Source organism: Nyctibius grandis, chromosome 6, assembly GCF_013368605.1.
Source record: "Nyctibius grandis isolate bNycGra1 chromosome 6, bNycGra1.pri, whole genome shotgun sequence".
Classification (NCBI taxonomy): Eukaryota; Metazoa; Chordata; class Aves; order Nyctibiiformes; family Nyctibiidae; genus Nyctibius; species Nyctibius grandis.
The window spans coordinates 58,534,460-58,547,062 of NC_090663.1; the positions used below are offsets into that span (position 1 = coordinate 58,534,460).

A 12,603-nucleotide genomic window follows, 5' to 3' on the forward strand; every position below is an offset into this window, starting at 1 on the left:
AAAAATGCTAACGAATTCAAGCTTTGGACATTTCACTAGTATTTTCAAAGAGGTCCAAGAGAATTCACTGTAAACTTCAACAGAGACAGCTACTCACCACCTGTGGGCCCTCTGAAAACTCATCTTAAATTTCTTTGTAGGCACTTACATTTGCAAAGGCATAAACAACCAATAGCGCCAGTGAAATGCTTTCTACGTGACTTTTTCTTTAGACACCCTCACTGGTAAAGCTTTGCCTAAGTGGACAAAGCAAAAATTGGTAACAGCAGAAATTAATTAATGACTAAGTCGGAGTAGAATGTCTATGGAATGACTCACATCCACATTAAAACCAAATGAGGCTGCTATGATTAATGCAAATGCAATGGATGCCAAAGGCATTACTAATGATCTGCCACTTTCTCCAAGCATCTCCACTGACTCTACGCTGTTTTAAAACACACAGAGGTCCTCATATACTGGAAGTTCATCCCATTTGCAACTGTGCCTTTGAGTCTCATTTTAATATGCTCTCTGTGTTTGTTCAGATGCATTTTTAATTTCTCCTGCAGCTGCCATATAGGAAGCTATTTCTGGTACAGCAGATGGGTTCATTTTAGGCAAGCTAAGAGAAGCAAGGAAGAGGAGAAAGAGAGTGTTACAATATCTTCCTCCGCCTTTTCTTCTTTTTTTGGCAAGAGGAGCAAGCTAGAACTATCCCAAGCTGCTTTACAAATGCCTCAAGAACTGTACCTCTCAACTGCCTCCTCCCCTTATACAACGTGTCTGTGTGAGCCAAATATGTCACTTGAAGGCAGTTGTTTCACTGGAAGCCTTTTCAAATATATATTAACAGTTAATGGTTATGAAGACACAACTACTACCCCTAGGCTGTGCCCACCTCTGGAAGTTGGTGTGATGGAGTAGAGTCTTGAATTTTTACTATGAATCTTAAATTTATCTAAAATGGAACACGATACTGTTATCCTCATCTTCAAAGCTCACAGGAGGAGGGCTTTCAAAAAAAACACAACCAGGCTACTTAGCTAAAGGAGTTTTGAATACTGAGGTATGTTTGTATATCAGCAGCTCCTTCCCCAACTAACAGTCCAGCCCAGAGCTCAGAAGACAACTTCTATTTTCTTCACCTATCCTGGGCACATTCTCCTCCCTTTCTCCCTCTCAGGCCCCAGCACTGACAGTAAGCAATGAAGCCTTTTCAAATTAGCTGAACAGTACAGAACTGAGGATATCAGCAAGCAACCCCTCCTAACAGTCCTATCTCCTCTGTACCACGAGGGGCACTTGCACAGGAGAAATCACACGGGTCACATTCAGTGGTGTATCTACATTCCTCATATTTCATAGGCAGCTTGTTATGCACTCGAAGTTCAACATGCAGATTCTTAGCAGAAATTTATCTTTTCATGACAGAAAAGCAGAACTTTAGGCTACATCCATATGAAAAAGCAGTAGTTCCATGTTACGATTCTTACCATCAATAGTTTCAAACCTTAAAAAAAAAAAAAACAGTAAGGACCAGAGACTGAAGAGCTGTAAAGTGTTAACAGTTAAGCAAAAGCAATTCACAGAACAGTACTCTCACGTCAGGTAACACCTTCCGCTCCCCAAAAGACATTTTAAAATCTTTACACAGCTAAGCAGGAACAGAGAACATGACTTATGCTATGTAACTGATGAATGCCACAGTTGCAAATGCTACTTACAAATTTGAGAAGAAAGGTATTTTCTCGCAAAGCTCCAATGCATCCTGCAAATCCCAAAATGAACATAACTCCTCCTACTACCAGGAAGAGCCAAACTGGATCAAAGCCTCCCAGGTCAGTGATGGAGGAGATATTGGACAGCACTCCCTGGGAAAGAAACAATGCCAGGGGATAAAAATACGTTCAGCTTTCAGTTGTAGAAATTCTGCCTCCATTTTTCTTTTTAAAAAGGTAGAAGAATACAGCGAATAAAGTTCTGCAGTACAGCAAGAAAACACAATTAAAAAAAATCTTTGCATTCAAAATAGATTAAAAGGGAGATTATGTACAATATTTCTGAATCTACATGTGCAATGAACAACAAAATGTGCTTCTAGAGTCCTCTGCGAGAAACCCACAGGGCATTTTGCTGCTTTTGTAGCTATGAGAATTAGTCTGCTAGAAATCAGAATAGATATTTGAACAAAACTTAACTCAATCTTATTACCCACGCTGAGATGCATTTTAGGTATCATATACATTGTTTATGTAAGCACACAGTTACACATGTTGTGATAGAAAAAGCCGTCAATAGCAAGACCACCACCTTGAATTTAACATTTATGCTCAGTATTTACAACAACGGACAGAAATTACAAGGGAGCTCCTAGGTTGCGGCATCAGGCAACAGTGAATTTTACACCGAAGTCTGACAAACCAGATACCTGGGCAATTCAACTTCAGGCATCTACAGTGCCAAAACCACATTACATAAATAAGGTATGGCTACTGACTAATCAGTTAGCAGGAAAAATTTGAAAATAATGTTAAATGTCTCAGTAGGACACAAGGCAGTTTAAGGACTTGTCTTGGGAGATGGTTTGCACTAACTTAGGTTAGACCTATCATATGGTAAACCACATATGCTGTGTTTTAGATATGACAGCACAGTCTGCTTGTAATGCCACTACCCCCTTAGAAGCAGAGCCTGGGTTGTGACACCAGCAATCCTGAGGAACTATTTCATTTTTTTTGAACACATTTTAACCAGAGTTTGGCTGATGTTGAACAGATGGGTCACATCAAGCAAGTACAGTGTCTTCCTTATTCCAGTGAGTTTGCACAGGAACAGTTACCGTTTCCTAAACCCTTTCAGAAGCACAAAAGCTGAAGTACCACTATTTCTTCATTCACCTCCTCAGTGCTGTAGATCAATGCAAAGCACACTGCTGTAGCAGATATTTCTCTATGTGTTTCCTCAAAGAAGCCTGAACCCAGGCTGAGTGCTTTGGACTACTGCTTTCCCTACTAATTACTGAATGAAGCTGTGGCCTGAAAAGCAACAATATAGACCTTTACTCCTACGGTTCCTTATATGTAGAATTATGAATTTCTTCATCCTTTTCCTTTCCCCTGTTCATATACCCTTTGCGTCTTTGAAATAGTCTCAGAACAGCAATAATTCTGAAGGAAGTTACCATGACCTCATTTCCAAAAGTTGTTAGTAACATTGTTAACAGATGACTGTTCACAACCTTGGCTTTAGACCTGTGTTTTTTTTGGTTTTTTTTTTTTTTTTTTAATATACTCAGTTTGGACCACCCGGAACATACAAATAGTCTTGTAACCAATATATCTAATACAGTATTCCACATAGTCTGCAACCACTTCCATAGTTTCCCAAGCAAAACTGACACTGAGCAAGTAGTAAATGAAGACAATACTCAAAGATTTTTAATTCTGCAGACAACGACAGAATAACAGACAGATTATGCAGCCAACTGAATAAAATATACACGTTAATTTCTCCAATGCACACAGCAAGGAGCCTGGGAAAAGGCCAGCATGCTAAAAGCAGAAGAAAAAACTGACTACAACCCATTCCTAAAGTATGAACAATAAACCAACAGCATGAATGACTTTCTCAAACCGGATTCCTCTCCCTCCTACTACACAGAAAGCTATTGCCTGACAGAGAGGGATGAAAAAAAAATTTTTTAAAAAATCCCATTCATCACTTTCCTCCTACATTACATATAGTACTAGTCTTATTGTCATTCATTAAAAAGACAAAAATAGACGTAAGGCATGATATAGCACAATGCTGCTCAGAGCCTGTATTGCTATCAAAGCAGACCAGTTGGCACGTCCCTTTTTCTAACTAACCAATAATGCGATGGTACAAGCCAGGCTGAAATGAACACTTATCCGTCATTAACACTTAACTTGTGCAAAAGTTTTCCAATACTTTTGCTTCATTGCATTTGTCATAGAAAAGAAATCAAAGATATAACTTTCTGGCTAAGAATGACAAGCAAAATAAACAGTATAATCCAGTAACACACAAACCTTTGAAGAAACCATGGCCTTGGCAATGCACAAGTCAGGAAACATGAGCTCTGCCCCAAGGGAAAAAGACTGTTAAAATGACTTCTTCACGAAGTTTAAGTCCTTTCTATGTTTCCCCTCTGTGCCTATATAGTTACCATAAGATGAGAAGAAATTCTGCCTTAAAGCAAACACTACTACTCATTTCTTTTAACATTAGCCGATTTTGGAATTAATGGACTTAATGTAGTAGAATGAGAAAACAGTCACTGGAGAAAGGATGTTGCCTTTGTATTATAATTATTTTACTTCAAAAAAAAAAATCCAAGAAGGATAACAGTCCTTTAAGTCTCTCTTCATAAGACAATTTGTCTTTCTTAAAACAAAACAAAAAACCCCACAGCAAATTACTGTGTTTAATCAAGTTCTTTCCATATGAAAGTGGTAAATTTCAAATGAAAGAAGAAATCCAAGTAAAATTCAACTCACATTTGCAGACAGTAGAGAAGCTAGTCATAAGAAGTGTTAGTGAGAAGAAATACACCATTTTGCATTTTGTCACACTCCCATTAAAGTGAATGACAATAAAATTTAGTGAATCAGTTGTATATTGCCTTTCTGATTGTGTCCTTTCCCACCTGACTTGATTTTCTAGCACTGCCAGGCTCTTAGTACCCTGGCATGCCACATGTTGGACAGCCACAAGGCAAAAGTCACTCATCTGATCTCTGGTCTCCTCCAGGCTCCAAATCCTCAGAGCAGCTATGATCTGACATGTACTGAAATAGAATAACACAAGCTTTATCTGCCATTGTTTGCTGACCTTGGAAAGTACCTTTATGTGCATCTTTTGCTAGTCCACATATGGGAATCATAGGCCTAGCTTGGATGAACCCCAAATAATACATCCTGACAGTACAAAGCACATACTGCATAATTCTTGTTTGTACTCTGTGTGCTCTCTGTATATGAATCCCAAGTTATCAGTATTCTGGAGAGACATCTCAGGATATACAATCTTCAGAGAGGCTTTGGCAATAAAACAATATCTAGCAGCAGGAATGACAAACAGACAATGCTCTGTGGTTACAGCTAGAGATGCACAGAGGCAGACTGGTAGAAGACTGCTGCTTACTGCTGAAATACCATTTTCCAGTCTTGGTTTTTTTTCTGGACACTTACAAACAAGCTCTCTGAAGAGACAGAGGTGCAATAATTTAAAGAAAAGCGTATTTTGCTTCAAGCAGCAAGGCAATGACCAGGGAATATTATCTCACTTTATACTGTTAAGAACTAAACATACAGTCCTATAGGCACATACTTTTCCTATCCACCTCAAGTTTCTATAATGCCTACTACCACAGTATTCAGTATTTTTTAGCTGTGATGGCTGCTTCTGGGGAAAGTTTGGCAGAGATGTACAAACATGTGGTAGTGACCAATTCTGTCTTCATCCCATCTTTAGCCAAAAGCAGAAGGGAATGTTTCCAGAGATGCTTGAGCAGAGTATCAGGAATCTCATTCTAACACTGCATCCTCCAGTGACACACTGAATCCTCAGGCTGACCAGTCAGTCACAGAATCTATGGCGACTGTTTGTCGACTTATCTCTTACACGAACGCAAGACCTAAACAAACCATCCGTAAGTCCTTTAAAGTCAGGCTTTCTCCAAACATGAAGTATTTTTCTTAGCAACACTACTGCAGTAGTCTACTCCAACCTTTACTGTTAAATAGTTGCAAGTACGACTGACGCTTTAGCATCTGAAATATTTTTTTTCCTAAATCCACATTCTCATTTTGGAAGTATGGTTATTTTTCTGGGGTACACGCACATCACTTTCTTGGTAGTTTAGGCACGTGCGTAATCTTTATTTGGCAGTGAACACTTTGTGCAAAGCTACATACTCTAATACTTTTCTCCTCACTATGGCATCAATCCAGGGCTCTGCTGTAGTCCCACAAGGAGAGCCAGTAGGACGTGTTCCCTGGCTGATCTCAAGCTCATCTGTTTGCTCTGTTCCCCCACCCTCAACTGCCTGCTGTACATTACAGAGCCTGGGTTATTATTTAACCTTGTCATCCACCACAAGTCAAAATTTGTTTGGGGTAGTGAGGCAACAAAAGCATCATTCATAATTGAACTAAAATCAGTAACAGTGAAGTTCTGAAAAAAGTTCCTTTATTTGTGAAGTGTACTTCACTTCAATCACTAGGATACAATGATGTAGCCATGGAACAGGAAAGACTGACCTCACATTCCTACCCCACCCCAAATTCAGGAGAGGAAGTCAAGTGAAACAGTAGGACCTGCTCTTTTCTCCAACAAAAGGGTGGGTGGAAAAGGCATTGGTGGGGCTTTTCTCCATGCCAAGAAACACGAGACAACCAAGTCAGGTCCACCAGAAGCTCCTGCGGAACTGGAGTCTTCTCCTTACGGTATGTGAGCACAGGTAGAAAAACAGTCTATAAGAGATGCCTGAATCCAGTGACAGATCCTCTGTTGTCATGCCGGTTTTTGCCCATGGCCAAAGTCCTCCACTCTACAAGCCGGCTCTCATGCATAGCTCAGGGGAGAACAAGGCAAAGGAAGAATGCTGGTCTTGAAGACAGTAACTCGAGAAGGCCCTTCCTGATATTATAGCTGCACAATTGTTTGCCTTTATCCCATCAATAAAAAATAAGGAAGCATCAATCACTTAGAAAAGCAATAAGGGTGCACCCCTTACCCCTTCTCCATCTTGTACTCTTTAAGATCATCAGGACAATTTGTACTACTTTCCAGAAACAGATGTCTAACTCCAGCTGCCACCTTTGGTGCACATCTACATTAGCATTTCAGGTCAGATCCAGGAGTCCATTTAAAGGGATCACACACAAGCTATGCTTCAGTTCACATCAAGGAACAGTCTCAAAGCACACAGGCTAGATTACTTACAAATGAAGATGTGCCCCTGGAACATAACTCATGTCCCAACCATCAGCAGGCATTCAGTCCATGAGATCACACTAGAACTAGGCTAAAGAAAACTCAAACCTTTCAAAACCTGCAGAGTGTGCAAGTTGGGTCTTCAACACCATTGCCTCTCCTATTGGTCCACACTACTTGCATTTAGCAGCATGCTGAACCCAGAAAGTTAATTTCCCCAGAACGTATGGAAGCCATCTTGGTTGGAGCAGTGCCTCAGTGATGGCACACCTATGCAATCTGATTGTGTTCCTGGTTCCTAATGAGGCCAAATAGAAGCCAGTAACAAGCGCATTAACAAACTAGCGAGATTTCCAGACCGTCTGTGGTTGTGGATAGTGCAGAGAATCCACTGCCACATTGAGGTCTCAGAAACTTTCCCAGAAGTTTGCTAGACCATTGCTTTTCTCTGGAACAGCTGATTTCACAAGCACAGTAGCATACTGCAGGGCAAGAGAGAACGGCTCCAAGTGAAAACACTCTAGGCAGCAGCAATTTTGAAAAGCTGACCCAGTAATGAAAATTCAAGGCATCTTGAGTCAGAGACAACTTAGGAAATCCACCATCCTAAGGAACAAAGTGGTGACACATTGTAAAAGTATATAGAATTTGGCACATGGTAGTGCATGTAAAAGAACAGGACTCAACACAACAGTCCCCATGACAAACAACATCCCAGAGGGCCGTTAAAAATTAAAAAGAAGACAACACCAGCAGTAGGATGGAAGAAATCAGCTATTTTTTTTCCCGTTTCCTCCAAGATGGGAAAAAACCATCTCCACTGCAGAATCCCATTACTGAAGGAACAAAAAAAAGCAGATGGTCAGAAAAAAGATTCAGCAATACAAGATCTTCTGAAACATTTCTTCTTTGCAAACAGAGGATTGATTAGCCTTTCCACAAGCTCATGTGCAGGACTTGGAATCACTGGCAAATAGGAACACATGGGGGTGATAAAAATAAAAGTATTTCCAAATACATGATTTTAAAATGGAAAAATATCTACTTTGTTAGTCATAAAATCCATGCAGTTTCTCCATGCTGTGCATCTGAATGAGCATGGGGAACAGAACAATAGTCATTGAAACATGCCAAATGTATTCCACTCAAGAATTTCGTCTCTGCAAGCAAGAAGCTAGGTGGGGGGATGTTTACAAATCTTATTTCCTTCATTTTTCTTGGTTTTGCATTTCCCACAGCAAACAGCAATAGCAGCAGAAGTTTATTTTTCAAGTGTCTAGTGAAGAAGAACTAGTCTAGCTTTCTTTCATGACAAAGCAGAGTTCAACAGGTGAATAACTGGCATAAATACATGCAAGATACAGATTTTTACATTTTTCAGGATTAATGGTTACAAGGTGTTGGAACACTAGTAAAATGATTTGAGCCTGTTTAGATAATGCATCTTTACGTATTGAAATTTAAATTAAATGCAATGGCAAATATTAGTATCCCTCTCTCTCCTCCCCAGTCCTGTAAAAATCTACACACAGGGTCCTGGCTTAGAAGCAAGATATATGCTTTGGGAATCCTTCAGCCCATAAGGATCCACAGGATATGCGCACAGTTTCCTTGTCCACAACTGTTTTTAAAAGAACTATCTGATAGACATGTATACACAATTATGGAGTGACTAGAGTATCTCTCCCTCTTGATGCCTGCCACTCACTGGGACAGTAAAAGCAGTGAGAGATCTTTCCTGAAAACAACTGTAGTTTTCATTTCAGGGCAAGGAGAGACAGACTTGGTCTGACAAATCATGATTGTTTCTATGTAGGGAGTTTAGCCTGTCTGAGAACACCAAAGCAGGCCTACATCACCTTACATCAACACGTAAAAGTCTAGCTTAAAACTTGACATCCAGATTTAGAGCTCCTGCTTGCTAAGAATACTATGCTGGCACACCAAAGCACGATACTGGCACTCTAAATTGTGCACAACTTCACTTCTGAGCTGGAGTGTCTTCTAGTTACACTGATTTATGAAGAAAAGCCTAGAAACCAAACTCATGCATGTAATCAACCTCTTCCACTTCTCCCTTTTCATTTCAGCCAACGTTATACATTAAGTCTAACCAACAAATTTTGCAAGGATCTGCAGATTTTCCCCCCACTTTAATATCTCTACCTTTGCTACCTCCTACTTAAAGAATACCCCAAAACCACAGTGCTTTCCTTCTAAAAACTCCCTCTCCATGAACAGTCTTAGGTCTCAGAAGACACAACAGCAATTCATCACTTAGTCTCACTACTCTTGAATATCAGTCTCCTGCAAGTAGTGAGAGAACCAGGAAGCTTATTTTCCCAAGTACCTACTGGCACCATACCATGAACCAGTGAGCCTTAAGACCACATTATCTAATACATACAATCAAGGAGGGAAATAGACATTTTGCACAAGTCTAGTTTATTTTTAAAAAGTCAACAGGAGAAGTGGTTAAAAAAGACAGTGAAATATAAACATTTTTCCCCTGCTGCTGAGCAAAGGTAGTATAAGTTGCTTGGGCTTAGTACAGACTCTTCAGTACAGACTCTATGTATTAATGACGTTCATATGTCACTGTTGGGGGCGGGGTGGAAATCAGCTGCCATGGATGAACTTTATGGTACAAGCCCAAGTCTAGTGTGCCTGAAAACACTGTGACATTGTGAGCTATATAGTGCATCCATGTATAGATAGCTTTATTCATCCTTCGAATTTATTGCCCCCACCCCACTCTCCCCAGCTCTCTTTCAGGTTCATGACTCAGAATGCTAATTGCCCAGTTTTTGTTTAGGGCTGGCTGACTGGCTGTCAAGCCAATTCTATTGCCTATTTGACAAACGAGCTCTTTCCTCTCCCTGCAAAGCCTGTAAGGAAGGTCATGAGAATGTATAGTGTGCTTTTTTTCTTGTTTACAACGAAGTTTAAAAGGGTGAATTCAAGCCAACTTAGCAAAAAAGAGAAACTAGCCACCAAACCCACAAATCTACTCCAAACTGTTTTTAGCCAGCAGCAAACGAGACTCCTGTAAAGTGTGGATTATTTCTTTACATCCTGCATTTTTAATGTGGCCTGGCACACTACCCTTTTGTCTTAAAAAGATTCTGTGAAGCAGCAAAAGTATATACAAGTTGATGGCCAGGTTACAAAACAACACAGCTGGATATAAACCCACAAGATTAAAGACAGAAGTAAATCAGAATCCTCCCCACCACCAAATCAGTTTACAGTAGAGGAATCCTTCTGAAGACCCAGTCCTGCAAAAAAGCCTTATAAATTTATGTTTACACATTATACAGTAGCAGCACCAAGTTCAACTTTAATAAAGACTTAGTTCACTGGGACAGCAGCAGTCTTCACAGAATGGTTGAGGTTGGAAGGGACCTCCGGAAGTCATCTGATCACCTAGACCTAGCTGCCTAGGACCATGTCCAGACTGCTTTTGAATATCTCCAAGAGGGAGACTCCACATCATCTCTGGGCAAACCGTGTCAGTGCTCAGTCACCTTCACAGCAAAAAGTGTTTCCTGATGTTCAGAGGGAACTTCCTGTGTTTCAGTTCATGCTCATTGCCTCTGTCACTGGGCAACACTGAAAACAGCCTGGCTCCATCCTCTTTGCACTCTTCCTTCAGGTATTTATATACATTAATATTCTCCTGAGCCTGCTCTTCTCCAGGCTGAACAGTCCTAGCTCTCTCAGCCCTTCCTTGAAGGATGCTCCAGTCCCTTAATCATCTAGGCAGCCCTTTGCTTTAGACTCTCCAGTATATCAGTGTCTCTCCTGTACTGGGGAGCCCAGAACTGGCCCAGGTGTGGCCTCACCAGTGCTGAGCAGAGGAGAAGAATCCCTTCCCTCAACCTGCTGGCAACACTCCTAATACAGCCCAGGACACCGTTAGCCTTCTTTGTCACAAGGGCACAGGGCTGGCTCATGTTTAACTTCGTGTACACCAGGACCCCCAGGTCCTTCTCTGCAAAGTGGCTTTGCCGTCTTACAGTATACTATTACACCAGCCCACAATGCCTAAGGGATATCCAGGCTAGTCTTAGGCAAGAAGCAGTCTAGTTAGACAAGTGCTTTCAGTTACATTACAGATCTCACAAGTCTTAGGCTTCACCTACTTGGCCTTCACCACCAAATCCCCAGCTGCAGCAAGAGCAACTCTATCTGGGATGTAACTGAACTGCCCCCCACTATGTTGCATGGGGCCTATGAATATCTGGAACTTGATCTTGCCAACTGCAGCTTCTGGCCTTTGCCTGTCCTCCAGAGAGCTGAGTGAAAGAAGGGTCTCAAATTGGCTTGACACAAGTCCATTTTTCCACAATTCCTGCTACAAAAATACAGTTTGTCTGTGCTCAAGAGCTCTGCAGTTCAGCTATACCTATACTACATTTTGGTTGGTACAACCATGAACTGAAACAGTCCACACTAAGCACCTCAGGACATAATAGAGAAGCTGGGGAGAGATGATCATTTTCAAGGAAGGACCTGTACTTTAAAACAATAAACTGTATTTTATTTATTAATTTCTATAGAAAAGCAACTACATATGGAGCCTGAGCTAATGCATATTAAACTGCTCTAGGTGGTTTTGTTTGCTTGTCTTAAAAACAACATTGCATTTTCTCCGACTTTCACGATCTGATTAAAAATGGTTTAAGATGACTTGATAACAGATGTCCAAATCTCAAGTGAAAACATGAGCTTTGGCTTCTGACTATTAGCAATTATGAATTGAATGCATTTTTCCTAGGAAGGAGAAGGGTGGGGGTGCTTTCCCATATAGAAAATACGTGAAACCTAACAAACCATTATTCTGCCAGAACACCGTCTAGCTGTAGGACTGATATATTTTAGAATTCAAACACTAGAATTATAGCTGTTTTCCCTTTACCTGCTCATTCATTCTTAAGAGGAATTATTTGTGTTACCTACTGAAATGATACAAAAATGTTAAAATCTCTTCTAGAAAGCTACTCTCAAATAAAGTTCTTCTCTGGTGCTTAGGCATAGGTATAAGCTCTGTGAGTATGCTCAGAGTATTAAATAAAACATGTTTTTACATCTTTGCTGAATGAAAAAAAAAAGTCACAGCACCTCTTTCCAAGCCTATTCAAGCCATCCAACATAAGTATCATATGGTATGTAAATATACATATATATATATATGGGTGCATACAGTGTGAGTTAATTAATATCCCACTACTATTCATAATCACCTACATCCAAGGCACATGAACAGAGCAATTAGAATCTAACAACTCACTTCTGAACCAGCAAAATTTGTCCTGAAGTTTTAAGTGGCACAACTCCAGTGCTTCCAATGTGTTTTGTTCTGCTGCAAGCACCAGTTGTTACGCCTTAAGCGAACATCAATTTGTAACTTACTCAAGTGTTTTCCATTAAAAGAAGAAAAAAAACATTATGTAACTGAATATCATAGCACCATTGTTATCAGTCAGGTTTTATTATTTTCAATCTTTTAAACAAAGAAGAAAAGGAAACTCTGGCTTTGATTTTAGCTGTTGTCTTTTAGCAAGCCAAACTCTTCATCCAGTAACCCAACACATACTGACTTGTTTTGTATATTATGTGCTGATATTTTATCTTCTTCCCAACTTCTGCAGCAAGCAA

At 40.2% G+C, this 12,603-nt stretch overlaps 1 protein-coding gene across 1 annotated transcript in view; it reads right to left on the minus strand.

Moving 5' to 3' along the window:
* TSPAN5 (tetraspanin 5) overlaps positions 1–12,603 on the minus strand; it is a 90,249-nt gene that overhangs the window by 8,732 nt on the left and 68,914 nt on the right. Inside the window, exon 3 of the mRNA XM_068404265.1 lies at positions 1,707–1,853. Coding sequence (XP_068260366.1) covers positions 1,707–1,853 — 147 coding nt within the window. The remainder of the gene's footprint in view (positions 1–1,706; positions 1,854–12,603) is intronic.